Genomic DNA, 18,573 nt, shown 5'->3' with positions numbered 1-18,573 from the left:
CAATAAGTGAATAGAAAGCGAAGCCCTCTGGTTGTAGAGGACTGTATTAGATGTTTTGTTTGTGTAGTGATTCAAGTTGTATTTAAAGCAATTTAAATGCTTTATTACATTTGAGGTAGGCATCTGTGTTTATATTTTGGTGAAATAAACTCAGTAGTTTAAATTATATTATAGCAGATATTTAGAAAACGATTTATTAATTAGCGTTAAGTAGCTCAGTCCTGAAATCGTGAATTGTTTACGTATTAGTTTTTCCCATTGTTTTCGTAAATCTTAATGTTGCTGTTTGTGTTCTTAAGTATTGATATTTTCTTCTCTTAATTTTAAAATTATAGCCGTATTAGTTTATACGTTTGTCATAACCTTAAAATATTTAATAATAAAAATAAAATATTTATATTATGCTGCAGTTTAATGTAAATAACTCATTTATTAGGTTATATAAATAATTACTATTATTTCTGTAAAAAACAAAAATTAATAGTTTTAAAAAGTTATAGTGCATTGTAGTTTTTTGGAAAATGATGACAAATTTCTACTTAAATATTTATAAAATTGTTTGTATTAAAACAAAGAATGTGTTAAATTAGAATAATATTTGGAAGTATTTTTAAGTAGTTAAGCATAGTTAATAATTTTCTCAATAGTTTTTGATAACCCTAAATAATATTGATTTACTGATTTTTTTTTTTAGCAGTTGCCAGTGTGAAAATATGGAGAAATTTAAAATAATAAACCAGTCTCATGATAGATAGCAAAAGTTGTAATAATTATGAAAGAGACTTTTGTTATGTTATAAATATGAATACGTATGTAAGTGAAAGTTGTTCTGCTGATGTTGGGCAAGAAATTAAGAAAGAAATCATTGAAAATGATTTTATTGCACAGTCGCGTAAGTATCGTTCTTTTAGTTAATGTTCAGAAATTTTCTTCTTAAATGTGGTTGAGTTTTTGTCGTATTACTGATCTGTTGTAGAATTATATAGCAAATGGAGCTGTTTTCTTATTATTTTCTAGAATCCAGTTGAACTAAGATTAATTGAGAGTGATGTAAAACTTATGATTAGTTGGTTTCAAAATTTGTGCATAGCAAAATTTGTTAATTTAAGCATAGTGAACTTATGCTTTTGAATGCTAGTTATGATAATCATTTTATGGAAGTTTTGTACTGAATATTATCACCTTATTAGGTTTTACACATTTCTCATACCCTTAAAATATTTAATATATTATTTTGCAATCTATTGTATCTCATTTATTAGGTCATAAATATTTGTCTTTATTTCAGTAAAAAAAGACAAAAACAAAAGTTGTTTTAAAAAGTTATATACAGATTCATCAAGTCCATTATAGATTTTTGGGAAATGATTACTTAGAAATTTCTATATAACATGAGGAAGGAGAATATGGTAAAATTTGGTTTGCAACAAAGATAATTGACTTCTAATATGCACCTGTTGCTAATTGACCTAGGTCATTCATTACTTCTACACCTTTTTATGAATTGTACATTCAAGAGTTACATTTTCAACTTAAGGTTACAATTTTAAGAAAACTTTGTTATTAATACTTTAGTCCTTTGTAATATATTTTTAGTATTTTACAAGCGCAAAACCACTTTGTAGTTAAAAACTTAGGTATAAATAATTATACATGTATACTTTACTTTCCACTCAGTAAAAGGATGTGCATATATATTACAGCATTCTGCAGAAATTACCTTTACACATTAACTTAATCAGTATACTTAAAATTCCATTCTTGTAAATAGCTCATATTAAAGTAGACTTAAAACAGTGCAGTTTCAACCTATAATATGAAAAAGAAAATTGATTTTTTTAAATTTTATGCATTAAAGAGCAGGAAATAAAGATTACATTCTAAAATGTACAGTTAATTCAATCCTATTCTCCTAGACAGAATAGTGACTTGGTTGGTACATTATCATTTGTTTTATTCTTGTATTAAGCCTTTCAAAGTTCTGTTATATTCAAATTATTTTACAAAATCATCTATGAATTAAACCTTTCTTTTCCTTTACTAATACATATAAATCTTATGGTTGTATTATTGTTTAACCACTTATGATTGTACTGTAGACTAATTCCCTCCAGTATAATGTAGGGTTTTTTTATTTCCAGGACCACCACCGTTAGGTGTTGCTTTAGAGGATGAGATGAAATAACCATTTTGTGGTTTGACTGGGAATTGAACCCAGGACCTGCGGATGAAAGGTGAAACTGAGATAGTTCTCAATTTTAGATATACTGATCTGGTTGCCGTGGCGGCAACCCTTGAACTATCACTTTAACACTTCATCTGGTTATCCATGCTGTACACTCTTCTCAATTAAGCTGAAGTCCATCTGACCATTTTCTTATGCTCTAATAATTTTTATGTCAACTTTAGGAAAAGTTTCCATTGTTTTGTTCCAATACAATACCTCTTGAAAACATTAAACTTTTTTTTTATCACTTCAACATACTTAAAATTCTTTGTTTTATAAACTAAAAGAATCTAGTTTATACATTTATAATGCATACATAAAGTTATATTTCAATAAAGACTAAGCTATGTTTCATATTTTAACTTTCTCTTTTTTCTCTCTAGATCATCTGTATCGAAATTGAATTTTTTTTTTAATTTCTTAAATTTCAACATAAAGTTCACCATTAAATTGTGGTCAGAATTAATGAGTGCTCATGGATATATTTTACATAGTCTGTATGAAGTTGGTGTGCACTTTACTTTTTTTTTTAATTTGGGTGTAAAGGAAACCTAGAACACATTGCCTTTTAATAAAGAATACTATTATAAATTCTTTGATTGCAATACTAACTATGTTTTTACCATACGTGCACTTTTATTATTAAAAGCACATTTTCCCAAATCAGGCCACAAACCATTTACTTTTACCTATAAGCATTTTTTAATATTGATTTCATAATTTTTAAAGCACTTTATAGTTATAAAGATATTACATCAGTACACAATAACTTTAATTTCATTAGAGCCCTTTAGTCTTTAGTAAGGAGTACTATAATTTAATTATACAGCAACTTTAAACTTGTATCTTTGATGTTACTGTTATAAAGTTAATTATCTAAAAATAGGGAAGTGAGCTAAAATTTAATTATTTGATGGTGAGGTTAGACTGTTCATATATAATTTCTATTTCAGCTGGATAGAAAATACTTTTTTCTTTTTTTGAGAGTCAGCATTAAAGTATTTGTTCAATACTTTAATTTATATTATTTCTTTATAGGTTCGCAGAAAAAAATCAATGCACTTTTAGAAAAAATGCCAGACTTAAATGAAATGTTTCAGTTTCATTATAAAGTAGGAGAAGGAACATTTAGTACTGTTTATTTGGCTTCATTAAAAACATCTGGGAAAGGAAAAAGACAAGTTGCCATTAAACATTTGATTCCTACAAGTAATCCTGCAAGAATTAGTCAAGAGCTTCGCTGTTTGGCACATATTGGGTATGTTCTAGATGTTTGGCGTATTATTATATGTTTTTTTGGATATTTCTAACAAGTAGGACAATGCTTGATTAATAAGTAAATGTAGTTTTAAGTTATGTTACATGTAGGTTTTATAGTTGTGAAATTGATTGAACAAAGTAAGGAGTTTTTTTTAACAACCTGACCCCAGGGAAAGACACCCTCCATGTGAGGGTTTCAGTTGCCACACCATCCCTTTCACATGTTAAGAGGTCATCTTCAGTACCTCAGCAATGACATCTTTCAGTCGAGCCTCAGCCAGATGCGAATGTCACAAGCGACATTCTCATCGGTATACTACTAACTAACAAACTCCAAACAAAACACGTCTAGCCAAGTCTCAAACAAACCTGAATGATTTTCTAAGAACTAAGGAACTAAACTCTACCTACCCGAAAGGTAAAAATGAGTTTGACACTTAATGAATCATAAAACGCAACACAAAAACACTAACAAAACATAACAATAAATAATATAACATAACAGTATTGTAAAACATAACTAACAAAAAAAAAAACAAATTTGTAACCAAATAAAAACAGCAACAGTTTAGCAAACCATAAAACAAGTTTTTTTTAACAGTTATGAAACAGTTAATATGTATTTTTAAAAAGAATTTTCTTCAATTAAAAGCAATATATAATTTTTTATAGGATTTTTTCATTAATCAATTCAGTTTTATTTTATTAAAAAATTATAATTTCATGTTGATTTCTAAGATTATAAGTAAAGTATATAATCTTTTATTTTTTAATCCTTTACCTTCATTTATTTTTTCAAATTTATAGTAGTTACCCATCTTTCAGTAACTCCTTACATTGATCAGTAAAAAAGATCAGTTATGTAAAATTAATATGTAATATTGATATTATTGTAGTCAATAAAAGGCCTACTGTTCACATAATTACTAATGTGTATATGCTCTATATTAAATCAGATAGCATATTAAAGATTATTAAAATTTTGCCAGGCTCAAATTTATTAGACCTACATAATGAAATTGAAAGAGTTACTTGTAGTGTCTTTCATTACACATTTACCAATAACTTCAAAAATGTAGGTTTTTATTTAAAAAAATTATATAATCTTTTGTAAAAAGATTTTATAATTCTCATTTAATATAATATAACTGTTTTATAACGTGTATTCTGTATGTTTCAGCATCCTATAAAATCCTTTAAATTTTTAGTATCCAGTTTCCTTTTAATTTATAAGGTTTTTTTTTGAATTGCACATATTTGAAAAGAATGTAGTTTTTGAATGTTACTCAAGATTTTGAGATAAAAAATGCAAATCAAAAGTTGTTAAAAGAGAAGTCTCTTGAGATTTAGACTAAGTGCTTGGAATATGTTCTTTCATGATCTAATTTGTTACATTTTTTAAATTTTATTTTGCATCTGCAAAAATAGAATTTAAAAATAACTTTAATTCTAAAATAATTATTTTTTAAATTATTTGTAATGTTTCACCGAAAAGTAGAGTGGTACCTGTTATGATATGTTATCAATCACATTTATGGAAATTAGACTTCTTACAACAGGTTGTTTAAGCTCAGAGATAGAAGTTAACGGTTAATACCTAAACCAGTTGCTTGTCGGTAAAATCCAAAGCACCTGCAATTTGATTATAGGTGTTACAATGTAATACATGAAAAAAAACATAATTCAGCCAGTTGCCTAGGTTGGAGTATCAAACTCATTCTGTAGGTATTATATGTCAACTAGTGCCCTAAAAAATGTATACTTATCTATTAGTAGAATTAAATTGATTGCTATTATTTCTCATCAGAAAGCATAAGATATTTTTTCTCTGAACTGTTACAACTTCTACAGACTTTTTAATTAATTCTAAATATCTTTTGTTGCACTATACTTTCATATCTAACATGGAAAAGATCTATAGCCTGAATGCTACCAGGTAACTAATCATTACATCATCATTTGCTGTTCTCTGACTAAGCAAATTAATATTCCAATACCAGGACGCCAGTTTATGACCTGCTGAGAGTTCCTCTCTGATTTGAGAATGTACTTGCTTCTATAAATTTTTATGTCAATCTAATGACTTTGTTAGTTGAAAGGCTACATCCTTTTAACAGAAAGAAAGTGATCACATTCTAAGAGCTACAACTCTTTTAATTTTGTAGAGTTTCTCTGTGTGGACTTAAAGCAACAAGTTACAATTTGACATGTTGATAATAAGCTGTTATTAAATTGAACATAAAATAAGGTAGAATATTGATTTAAATCATTAAAATATTGCAGTCATGCTGTTGATTGCTAAAAAGCTGTAGACATTTCAAGTAAACCAAACTTAGGTTGGCAATAATCTTAACAAAAGCCAGTTAATGAAGTGTTAAAAATCCTATCATTTTCTTTCAAAACTGCTTTCTGTTATTCAGAACCATGATTTAATTGTTTATCTTGAATTAATGTTCTTTTAACCCTGTTTTGAATATTTTCATATAGGTTCTTAATTTATAATGTTTTTATAGTACTCTATGATGTGATCCTCAAATTAAAACTAACCTTTACAAAAAGGTTTGCTTTTATTGTAATTGCTTTATATTTCATCTCTTTTATATTTTGTGTAATGTTATTGTAGTATTAAGATATCTAACTTATAAACTATTGAAAAATAATTTTGTATGCCTAAACAAAATTTTGTTTTCTCATGTTTTGTTCTTTTAAATATATTTCAGTGGAAAAGATAATGTTGTTGGTCTGGTAAAGTGTTTACGGAAAGATGATAACATTGTATTTATTATGCCATATTTGCCGCATGAAAAATTTAGTGTAAGTTTTGAAATTTTATTTTTACCTAAGTATTAGTAAATATGGTTACCAGCATTTGCTGTCTTAATATTTCACATAGTTATCATTTATTTACCTATTTATTTTAACATTTTACTCTGAATTATATTAATGTAATGAAATGGAAATATAACACTTTTATTTAAATGCTAATTAGTATTGTAGTTATTTAATTGTACATTAATGTTTACTTTGGTTTATTTAGATCGCTCATATTTTCATAGGTACAATAGATGCAACTTATTAGAATTACTGGTTAATTGAGTCAGCTGGTTTATTGAATCATTTTTCTAAAACCCAAATATAGGAAATTTGTGTAAATTTCTTCATCTAATAGAATCAATATTTTAATATTTAAAATGTTTAAATAAGTTTGTTACAATATAAAATGAATTATTTATGTTTATTGCACTGCATTATTTTTATGCTTTCAGTTTACTATAGTACCCATATTTAATGTTTAAGTTGGTTATTCCAAGTACATAGGTCATATTGTACCATGGACTTGCAAGCTAAATATAAACAATACTGCGCCAAACTTCCATTGGTAAAAGATGGTGGACTAAAAATGCATACATACAGTGCAGTACACCTTGGGCCATTCATCTTTCTACATTGTGTATTTTATTTTATATATATGGTTCGATTCGTCTGTTTAAATCTTTTAGTATTCTTTTTGTGTGTGCTTCAATTGTTGTTAATGTTTAGTGTTATGTTACTATTGTTTCATTGTGATCATTTGTGATTTTGTCTGTTTGTTTTTTGTATACTGTACTGAAACTTTGTGAATTTCAAAGCTATGTCACATAAACGTAATGATAAACTTCCTAAATGTAGTCAGTGAGAAGCTGCAAAGACATTGGGACTTTCTCAGACTTTACTTTCTCATATCATTATAAATGATACGCAAAGAATTGGAAGCTGCAGACCCTCTAAATGAAAATATGAACAGAAAGAGGAAACGTGATTGTAAGAATGAAAGTATTTAACACGCTTTATTGAAGTGGTTAACTGAGACAAGAACTTTTTTTTTTTTGAAGTAATTACTAATATCATTTGGAATATAGACGTTTTCATATTCCTCGCCATTAAGCAAAACACACTCGCCTCGGAGTGTCGAGGCAGCAGTCTCTGTCCGCCCTTGCTAGCATTTTCCTCTTGTCCCTTCTCTCTTATTTCTTTAAACAGTCTAAAATTTCCGCTTTCTGTCATTGAGAACTAATTTTTACAGTTGATCATTTCCTTTGGAAATTTATAAGTGTGGTTTTTTTATGAGTATGGATGAATTTTCCTCATGATTGAGTGAGATTAGTATACATCACATTGTTTTTATTATTTTTATTTTGTACTAAATTTGTTATAAAAAGATATTATATTTTATTTTTTAGAAAGTTTTTTTTTATGTAATAATGTTTATTAAGGCTTTTTCTGATGTGAGAACAAAAATAAAATGTTGTTCTTTAATGAGTCAATAAATTTGATTTAATTTAAACACATTTATGAAATTTATGTTATAATTTTATGGTGTAAAAAAAAATCAGTTGTATCACATAATAAATAAAAATAAAATAATTATATGAACCATTTTCTAGGTAAGCGTTAGGTAGGTGGTGGTAGTATTGCTAAGTTTGCATGAATCATTACCTAGTTATATATTGATATAACTAGGTATATTGATATTGAATCCTCAAATAAATAAACTATCCTCAATAAATAATCCAATATTTTGGATATGATTTCACTTTTGAGAATTTCAAAACAAAATAGAGGGAAATATAAGTACAACTATATATACTTAGATACTAAAGATGAAAACAGCCAATTGTCCAGTTACTGTCACCCTACTAAGATATATTTAAGAAGACATATATGAAAAGATAAGTTTTATAATATATAAAAATATCAGGCATCTTGTTGATTCATGAATTCAGAAGATAAGTCTCTGCTTCACTAACCTGCATAATGAGGTTATCAATTTGTTGATTTTCACTGAACATCTTATAATTATATTTTAAAGCCTTTGAATTTATAATTCCAACAAAAACCATTGCCAAATTAATATTAAGATCAGTGCAAACATATCATTTCACAAAATAAGTACTTTCCGAATTCCTTATGATAACATCAATTTGATCAGTTGATCATGACAACTTTCAGTTTTAATTTGTTACAAAGCTTATGTGTTACCTGAGATAGTATTAAGGTAATTGATGATTTTGAATCAATGGATTCAAAAAGTACTTATTATATGTGAATTAAGTTTGCATGATCTTAATGCTAATTTGGTGTGTTAATTTAGTTTTTTGTTGATTATTAATTGTAGCAACACTGGTCAACAAGTTAATAAAATATAGTTCAATTAGAAAACTGGATTAACATTATTGTGTAACTTTTGTGAAAATAAGTTATTTTTTATTTTCAGAAATATTGAAAGTGGGCAAAAAATTGTTTACTAATTTATTTTATTTCTTGTTTTAGACTTACATGTTATCTATGGATGTTAGTGAAACCAAGCTGTACATGAAGAATTTACTTTTGGCTTTAAAAAGAGTTCATTCTTTCAATATAATCCATAGAGATGTGAAACCGAATAACTTTTTATATGATCGTATAAATAAAAGGTAAAGTTATGTAGATTGATTTATGTTTATTGGTTGCTGAGAAGTTGGATGTTGAAAACTTACCATTTCATAAAAAGTAAAAGTTATGTACTTAATGTGATCAGAACAGCTTTAACAATTGCTCCATTTTTTAAGGTGTTTGTTTTACGAATAGGAAATATTGATAAATCTATCCAAAGGAGTGCTTGTAGGCACCTTCTTGTAATGGGTATCTATTTATTTAAAAATCCTCAAGAGATCAATAATATTTTACCCAGAATAGGAGCACTACATTACTGATCAGTGATTTTGCATTGATCAGCTCAAATATATTCTGCAACAATTGTTTTTCTTCCAGTTATTTAAGAGTATACTGAGAACAAGTTCAGGCTTTTCTAAAATAATATTTATTTTAGTTAATTATCTATGATATATGGCCTGTTTCATATCAGAAAAAAGTTGTTGCTGAGCTATAAATTGTTTTAATTAAAAATGCATATAGAAAAATACTTCATCGAAAATAACTAAAAAAGTAGTTAAAATTATTTAACCCTAGAACGCCAATGTAGATAGATAGTACATCATTACCAACAATACGTAAAATTTACGTGTATATGTGATTTTTTTCTTTTTAAACGTGAAAACAGGCATGTTAAGAAAAATTGGTTAGAGCAGAGACACTGTAACTTATATTGTAATATATTTAAATCGTATTATGAATAAAAATACATACATATTTATATATATTAAATGTAAAAAAATTTTTCATCATAAGTTTTAAATATACGCTATAATAATTTAAATACATACAGTTTAAACAAAATAATACACGTTATATTTCTAAATTCAACGGAAAAAATATAAAATATATTTTAAAAAAACTAACATTTTGTACAAAAAATAATATTGTTACAATGTACATTGGAAACACATTTTCTTTTGATGTTCCCCACAAATCGGCTTCGAGCAGCCGGGTCTTGCACAATATGTTGTAGTCATTCTTTTCTTTGTGTAGCTGCAATATGAACAGTATGTTCTGCTACCTTTCTGACTTGGGTTAGGAGCAGTTTCTACTGGCTGGTTGAGAAGTTTGCCGATTGACAACCTCAAATCGCTATTGATATTCGGGAGTGCATAACGAATTTTTAGCCATGGCGCTATCAGCTCGTCACTTAATTTCAACATATATCGCAATCTATTGAGTGGTCTTAATTTAATTTTGTAATTATTATGCGTATAAATAACAAATGAATTTAGTGTGGAAATATTAAGCATGTTATAAAAAAAACACAAAGGCCATCTTTTAGTTTTGCGGTTGCAACACATGTTTTGGGTCATCTGATCAAAGGTATCAACGCCCCCTTTAGTGCTGTTGTAATTCATCACGATTTCTGGTTTATTGGAATCTTTGTTGATTGTACCATCTTTGTGTGCAGTTGAGATCATGGTCACTAATTTATTAGGTTTTGGTTTATACGATAATAGAGTCATGTCGTCATCAAATAGGAACAAGCAGGAACCTGATTTTCTGCCTTGATATTTTTCGTCAACAAATTCTCGTGGCAGTTCTCTTTTATTTTTTTTAATTGTCGCAATGACAGTTAGTTTCATCTCAAGCATCTTTTTAGCCAATGGTATACTTGCGAACCAATTGTCAAACGTTATATTTCTGTTACTTCCTTTTATTGACGTTAAAAGTTCTTCTACGAAAAATTCGGCTGCAGGCTTTCCATTTGGAACGGTGCCTTTCCCAAGATAAGGGATGGCGTCTATCATGTACTTCGTGGAATTATCACACATCATAACTAACTTGATCCCATATTTATTCGGTTTAGATGGAATGTACATACGAAATGGACAACGGCCTCTGAATCCAATCAGTTGTTCATCTATGGTGACGTATGAACCAGGATTGTACGATTTCTTACAGTTCATTCTGAAGATATCCCAAATTTCCGATATGGGAGCAAGTTTAGTTAGTGCCTGTCGTTCTTTTCTTGTTGTTTTGTTATCAAATCGAACACAGTTTACTAAAAAATTAAAACGCGTCCTCGACATCGTACTTTTGAACCTTGAACCACTATATGATTCGTCAAATAACATCTCAGTTGTGAGATGATTATTTTTTAATGCCGCTGACAATATCAGCAATCCAAAAAGGGCATTTATTTCCAACGAGGACGTATCCATTAGGCTGGAATTTCCACTTTGCTTATATCGATCTCTTTCAATTGATATTTCTTCGTTGGTATGTCCTACTATTTTACTTAAGATATCGTCAGTCATAAATAAAGAAAAACAATCTAACGGACTGAGACATTGTCGAGCAATAGGGTTTGGACCTGGGGCTGTGTATATAATATTTCTTTTACAAGTTTTCCCTTGCCAAACTGGAGGAGATGTTTTCCACCGGTAGCCATCTTTACCTACAAGCTCTTGGTTGTCTAACGTTATTATGAAATCAGATGTAATTTCTCTCACCCGAGGCTCGGTGACATTTATTTTAATTTGTTTTCTTTTTTGGGTAGATTCTTCTTCGATCTGGCAAATATTGTTGTTGAATTCTTCTTCGATTTCGGCTTCATCTGGAATGTAATCCGGGTCTTCGTCACTGTCATCAGGATCCTTTAATTCCTCCACTTCTACGTTGTCTTCCACTTCATCTTCATCAAAGTCGGACATTTCATTTATCATCCTCAATATTTCATCGGGATCTGTGTAGATTTTCGACATTTTTGGAGCTGAAAAGATAATAAAGAAAATAATTAACCTATATTACCAATAATACGTAAAATTTACGTCAAAAATAGTAGGACTTATTGCCAATTATACGTAAAAAATACGTATAATAAATGGGCATTAATACCAACTATACGTAAAAGATACGTACAATAACTGGACACTAATACCAACTATACGTAAAATTTACGTACCTAGTTTTTGAATATTCTATCTGACGAATACGGACGAGGTAGAAACAATGTGGCGACTTCAGTAGCTGATGTTGTACTGGGCAGCGGAAGCACTGCTTGGAGGGTGGGGAGTTGTGGGAATCACAGAACTCACAATGGCGCCTTTATATCTTGACACACGTAAGAATTACGTACATTGGCGATCTAGGGTTAAAAAAAAGTGTGCCAGGAAAAATGTGCTTCGTGAGTATACTTTTGCTAACATTGTGTAATGGATAAATTGCAATTTCTTATTATTTGCACCAAATTTTTTTTATAATGTTGGTGATAATTTTGTTGCAAGAAGAGTGTGGATGAAAAGATTTTTGTTACAGTATTTTACAATTTCTGTACCTTCTCAACCTTTAGGTATGATTATAATTAGTGTAATAACTTAAAAAAATATCCATCAAATGTCATTTGATGCCAATTAGCCTTAAATTATTACTCTAATAACAATGTTCAAAATCATATAATTAAGTCATTCTTATAAATTCATTTCCTTGCCTCATCATCATCATCTGTTGTTCTGCATGGCGGTAAGGTCCTTCACACCAAATCTGTCTCCATTCATCCCTATCTCAAGCCTTCTTCATCCCCTTGTAGATTCCTGTATTTACCTCTGTTAACATCATCTGATAACTTCATTCTCTTTCTTCATTGCTTCCTTTCTTTCTCTACTGTCCTTCTAATGCAGTTTTCAAGATTCCATATCCTCTTACACATGCCCTAACCAGTTTCCTTTTCTTTTATGTACTTCTGCGTAAGTATTCGTTCATCTTTAATCCTCTTCATTACTTTCTCATTCTTCACTTTATCAATCTATCTTACTTTCTCCATTCTTCATATCCACATCTCAAAAGCTTCAATTCAGTTCCTCTCTATTTTCCTCATCGATCCTACTTCGCTTCTATAAAAGTCACTCCATTCATAGCATATGGCTGAGTTCTTCTTTAACTCTTAAGGCTAGACTTTTTGTACTTTTTTCTTCTTATTGAAGGGTTCCTTTGGCATTGTTATCTTTCCTTTTATTTCCATTGTGCTCTTCCAGTCCTTTGTCACTATAGTCCCCAAGTATCTGTCATTTTTTACTTTTTTCTTCCTTTACTTGTCCTTACCACTAAATCCTTTGTTTTCACCTCCATTAATTTAGCTTTCTAATATTTACTTTCACTCCCAATTCATTTATTTCCTCCAGGACTATTAACAGTCTTTAAAGCCAATCTAAGATCATTACCAATCTTCGTTTGTGCTATCAGTTAGAATTACTGTACATCAGAACACCTTATGCATCTTATTTTTTGTCCTATTGCTATTCCTTCTTTTTTTCTTTTAGTATATTCTTTATCATATCTTCAGTATAAATGTACAGTGTCAGTGAGAGGCTGGATTCTTGTCTAACATCTTGACTTCTTGAATTCAAGTTTTATATCTTGATCATTTTTGTAAAGTTAATTTGTCATGCATCATATTTTGAAGATAGATAAATTTACTTGGTTTTTTATATTAAGATTAGTCATCTTAAAATGAAAATGAATGATGAATAAAATGAAATGTAGCTTGGTTCAGCAATTACTGATATATGGTATGTTTTTCTAGTTATAAAAAACACTTCAGGTAAAGGTAACATTATATTCATAGATCAGTTTACACTTAATTGAAATATAATAGCAAATAATGTTTAGTTTGGATTGCAATTTTTTTTTTGTACTTAAATTTTTTATTACAACTTCTGTATAGGTAAAAAAAATGTCAACAGTGGACAACCATAATATCATGAATTTCATAAGAAACCTTTTTATGTTAAAGTAAACAAAAATATTAGTATTATTATTAAGTTATTTTTATTAGAAAATAGATTGGTAAGAAATATGAGAAATTTTGACAACTAAGTGTCTTGCTTTCATTAATTTTTATGGGCATTGTAATCCCTACTAACAAAAACTCAAATTGCTTGATATCATATCAAGATAAAAATGATCTTATAAGATGTCACATTATACTTAGCGAGATTTATAACAACATAACTTTAAAAAAAAAGAGTGCAAGATGCCATGCCGCTGATATTAATAAATTATCACTTGCAGATGTTTTGTACAACCAAATAACATTTTTATGTTATTTATGTTAAGATACTTAAATTATTCAGTTCTATTTTCAAAACTAATTCGAGTTACTCGTGATTTGTGCGTTCTAACAAGCTACACACAAGATGTTTCAATAGCAATTCAGTAAGTTGAGGAATACAGCATTCATCCAAATTACTGTAGCCTCATTTAATAACAAATCCAATTACCTAATCTTATTCTTAAATGCAAATATTCTACATAAAGTTAATGAAATTTAATTCTGATGATACACTGAACGATTTACTTCTATTATGTCAAGACATATGTGGTATTAAAATAAAAATATCACAAAATTAAAATAACTATACAAAAAAATTAAAAGTTTATTAATATTATAATTTTTTGTAACAAGATTAGGCATACGCGTGCAATTCGGACACTATTATTTTGATATTCTGTCACTGAAAAGATAAGAAATGTGTAAAATAATGGTAGTTTAAATTCTTTTGTTTATAAAATAAATACCCAATTTTTGCATTATATTATTATATTTTACTTCTAATAATGTTTTTTTTTTCATCAATTGGTGAAAAATGTAATAGAATTTTACTGTTTTTCAAAAAATGTCTTACAAAGTGACACACAAAATTATTTTTTTACAATGTAGCAGAAAGTTATATAACTTATACAGAGTGTCCCATATAAAACGCAACCCATCAATCACTCATCCATGAAATTTCAAAAGTCAAGCTTACTCTCCTACTCGTCCAACATCTGAACATTGCGGCGACACAGTAGAACACTACCGATAGTAACAACAATGCAATCCTAATGTTCAGTGTATTGCTAGACAAGATGGTGTTTTCGCTAGATGAACGTGTTTTCATTGTTGAGTCATACTTCAGTACGAAATCAGTGGTTGCGGTGTAAGATTTGTTTCGCCATAAGTACCCAGATAAACCAGCTCCTAACAAAACATCAGTATTGAGGTTAGTTGCAAAATTTAGAGAGACTGGTTCTGTTAATAACAAGGAACACAAAAGATCTGCGTCAGTGTTGACTACAGATACAGTCACTGAAATCAAAGACCGATTACTCGCCTCGCCAAATAAATCGATCAGACGTTTGTCTGCTGAAATTAATTTGTCTAAATCAACTGTTCATCGGCGACCAAACAATTACAATTACGACCTTATTGCATTCAAATGGTTCATCAACTTCTTGAGCCCGACAAAGAAAAACGGCTACAATATTGTCAATGGTTCCGTCTATTTCTGCGTGAAGGAATTAATGTTATGGATTCGTAATGTTATGTTTCACAGATGAAGCATGGTTTCATTTGGATGGCTACATAAACAGACAAAACAGAAGAATATGGAGTGCTGAAAATCCCCACGTTTATCACGAAAAACAATTTCACCCGCAGAAGTTGGGCATGTGGTGCGCGATATCGCGGAAGAAAGTAATCGTTTTTATTTTTTTCGAGTACACCATTAATGCAGAATGATATCAGGATTTTTATTTCAGTTCATTGCACTCTTGGAAGAGGAAGACAGTTACTGCTGGCTATAACATGACGGTGCGACATCGCACTACGCAGGTTCAACTTCTGATTTCGTTGAGGATTCTTTGGTAATTGTGTTATCGGTCGAAGCTTGTGGCCACCAAGATATCCAGATTTGACTACGGCGGATTTTTTTCTATGGGGTTACCTCAGAGAAAAAGCCTACAGCAACGAACACTTGAACAATTGAAAGTCAATATTGAACAAGCTGTATTAAATATACAGCCACAAACATTCAAAAAAGTTGCAAGAAACGCTGTAAAAAGAATTGAAGCTTGTATTCAAGAAGATGGCGGCCACTTCCAACATTTACTCTAAATGTAAGGTAATGGATGGTAATAATAAAATTTACATTTACACGTGCCTTTTTATTATTTCAATGCCTACCAATATAAGGTTGTGTTGCGTTTTATATGGGACACCCTGTATAATTTATATTATAAATTATATAACTTATAATTATGTAACTTATATTATGAAATAAACATTATTAGTTATTATCTAAATTGTGTCTTAAAACTAGTGTTCAATAACAATTAGTTGTTATCTTGAATTGTGTTTCATAAATAGAGTCTAATTTAAAAATCTATATATTTTTTAATATTTTATCAGAAATCAAGTAAGAATTCCAATCAAGAAGCCCATTAATTATTTAATGGGCTGAGAGAAGATAACATAATTGGTATTGTTCTTTGCATGGTTGTGTATACATTTAAAATAAAATTTAGATTGTGTTCAAGAATTTGACCAGTTATTTTTATTCTGTGTTTATTTTATAATTTTGTTCACCTTTTAAGATATAATGAATAATATTAAACATAATTAGTTTGGCTTTAGTTATTTAAAATGTAGTAAGAAAAGTAATCTGTTACCATGTACGTTGTATAAGAGTAAGAACATGAATGATAGTGAATAAGTAATAATCAACTCATAAATATTAGTGTAATGTTGGTGTTGTGTAAAAGCATAGAACTGAATTAATGAAATCATTTGTTTATCACTTAAGCTGTAGATTGTCTAATGAAAGAAAACATTTGTGTTTGAGCTTTTAAAAGCTCAAACATAAAATACATACAAACATAAAAAATTATTACGTATCAAATTAAAACCTCTTTTCTACATTATTTTATTAACTCATTTAAAAAAAGCTGACGACCGTTGTAGGACTTGTAGGACAGTTGTAGCTGTCATGCGGCTAAAGTCATGCTCTGGGAAAGTCCTACAACTGTGGTTTGTTTCTTATGCACGGCTTACACACACAATTTAATTTATAATATTTATCATTTTATTTAACTATTTAAATAAAATGATATTATTTTTTATCGTTTATTTAAATCGCTGATTCTAACCAAAGTGCTTATGTGTATTTAATTTGTACACATAAGCTGTACATGTGTATTTAATTTGTACAGGTATATTTAATTTGCACAGGTAATAGCAGCGATGGTCAGCACTAATGTAATTTCAAACTTGCGTAGAACAAATTTCACTTGTATGGTCAACAGACTGGTGAAGCTGCAAGGCTTAACGCACCAGGTACTAAGTCGACCGAACAATTGAATTTGAGACCCAGCCAGATTGAGTTACTTTTTTACACTTTAAATATTATTCATTTGTCTAATTAATTCTACTGCTCACCAGTGATGTCACAACATAGTAGACGACTACAACAGCTGTACATCAATGCTACCAACCTTTGAAATATCAACTTAATTAAATAAAATAATTAATAAAGTGTAAAAAAATAATTTGGTTGGCAACCCTGAGGAATTTCAAATTTCTTGGTCCAAGCAGATGAGGGGAAAAGGGAATTTCCCATAGGAGAAAAGGGAAATTCCAAGCTGGTGGACTGTGACACTGGCACTCCTTTTGGTGACAGGATGCAGTTTGCCCATTTAGCCACTAGTTTAGAGCATTTTTTAGGGTGGGAGTTCGATTTTGCAAAAAAAAAACATTGCAGTATTGTTATTTTTTAATTGTTAACAAAATGTACTAAAAAAAAAAATATGACCTTAATTAGGTGAAATCTCGAAATACTGAGGGTGACCTTGCTCTACAGCCTCACTCCCTTGACTTTTAAGTTGAAAATTTAATGGCTTCAATGCCCTATGTATAGAAGTAATCTGACCAAAATTGGCGTAATAGTTCTGGAGGTATTAAAGGTCAACACCGAACACACACATATACATACAAATATTAACATCCGAAAAATTTCCATCCAGTTTTTTTGGTTCTTTAGCTGTCAAACCATCAAGATTCGGTGAAAACCGCATATGCCTAAATTGGACCGATTACAGTACTTTCCCTTCTACAGCTATAGTGCTACCTAGATGGGAAAGTAAAAAGGAACATATCGATTATATTTTCTTAAATGTAAAGAAAAATTAAATTTTGACTTCCCTTTTTTATGTGATTTCTGAGTAACATAAAAATCATATTACATTCTGTAATATGATTACATAAAAAAAAAATATTTAGTCTGTTCAAAAGGAAGGCATGGAAAATAACTTACATAGTGGATAGTCCTAGTTTTCTTCAAAGTAACCCCCATGTGACAAAATAGGTTTTGTTTCTTTTTTGTAATGATTTGTGACTGTGATATTGTGATTATCATTGTGTCCTCTCATTGTTAGACTGGGACTCCTTTAGCAACATCATCAGTTTGGAACAATCACAAATTGGACTCTTTCAACAATATCTTCAGATTGGAGAACAATCAGAAATTACAAGGAGATATGTCTCCTTCTGAGTAACTTTGTGAACTTAAGGAATTCTATGGCTGACCAAGAAATCCTAAATCAGATGTGACAAATGGTTATATATATTATAATGATGCAACTGATGCTTGATTCACTATGGTCTGATCCCTTGTACCCACCTGCATTAGGTAGATACATAACCTCCAGATATGACTGAGTTGGTGTCAATACTATAATTTGACCTTCTGATGTGATTTTGTGATTCATAACTCCATGGCAGTAAAAAATATATTCACGATCACTTTTACTTTGCTTCTCACTTTTCTTACTTTCTTTGGGCTCAGGATGATGGTGACTTCCTTTGACAACTG

The 18,573-nt window shown here is 29.5% G+C and overlaps 1 protein-coding gene across 1 annotated transcript in view; it reads left to right on the top strand.

Annotated features, from left to right (window-relative positions):
• Nucleotides 1-18,573, top strand: part of LOC142327972 (cell division cycle 7-related protein kinase-like) — a 41,374-nt gene continuing 22,801 nt past the window's right edge. The window contains exons 1-5 of the mRNA XM_075371395.1: nucleotides 1-115; nucleotides 695-892; nucleotides 3,266-3,485; nucleotides 6,208-6,301; nucleotides 8,798-8,940. Coding sequence (XP_075227510.1) covers nucleotides 745-892; nucleotides 3,266-3,485; nucleotides 6,208-6,301; nucleotides 8,798-8,940 — 605 coding nt within the window. The 5' untranslated portion in view covers nucleotides 1-115; nucleotides 695-744. The remainder of the gene's footprint in view (nucleotides 116-694; nucleotides 893-3,265; nucleotides 3,486-6,207; nucleotides 6,302-8,797; nucleotides 8,941-18,573) is intronic.

Source organism: Lycorma delicatula, chromosome 7 (genome assembly GCF_047948215.1).
Source record: "Lycorma delicatula isolate Av1 chromosome 7, ASM4794821v1, whole genome shotgun sequence".
NCBI classification, from domain to species: domain Eukaryota; kingdom Metazoa; phylum Arthropoda; class Insecta; order Hemiptera; family Fulgoridae; genus Lycorma; species Lycorma delicatula.
This window is presented reverse-complemented; position numbering and strand designations above follow the sequence as displayed.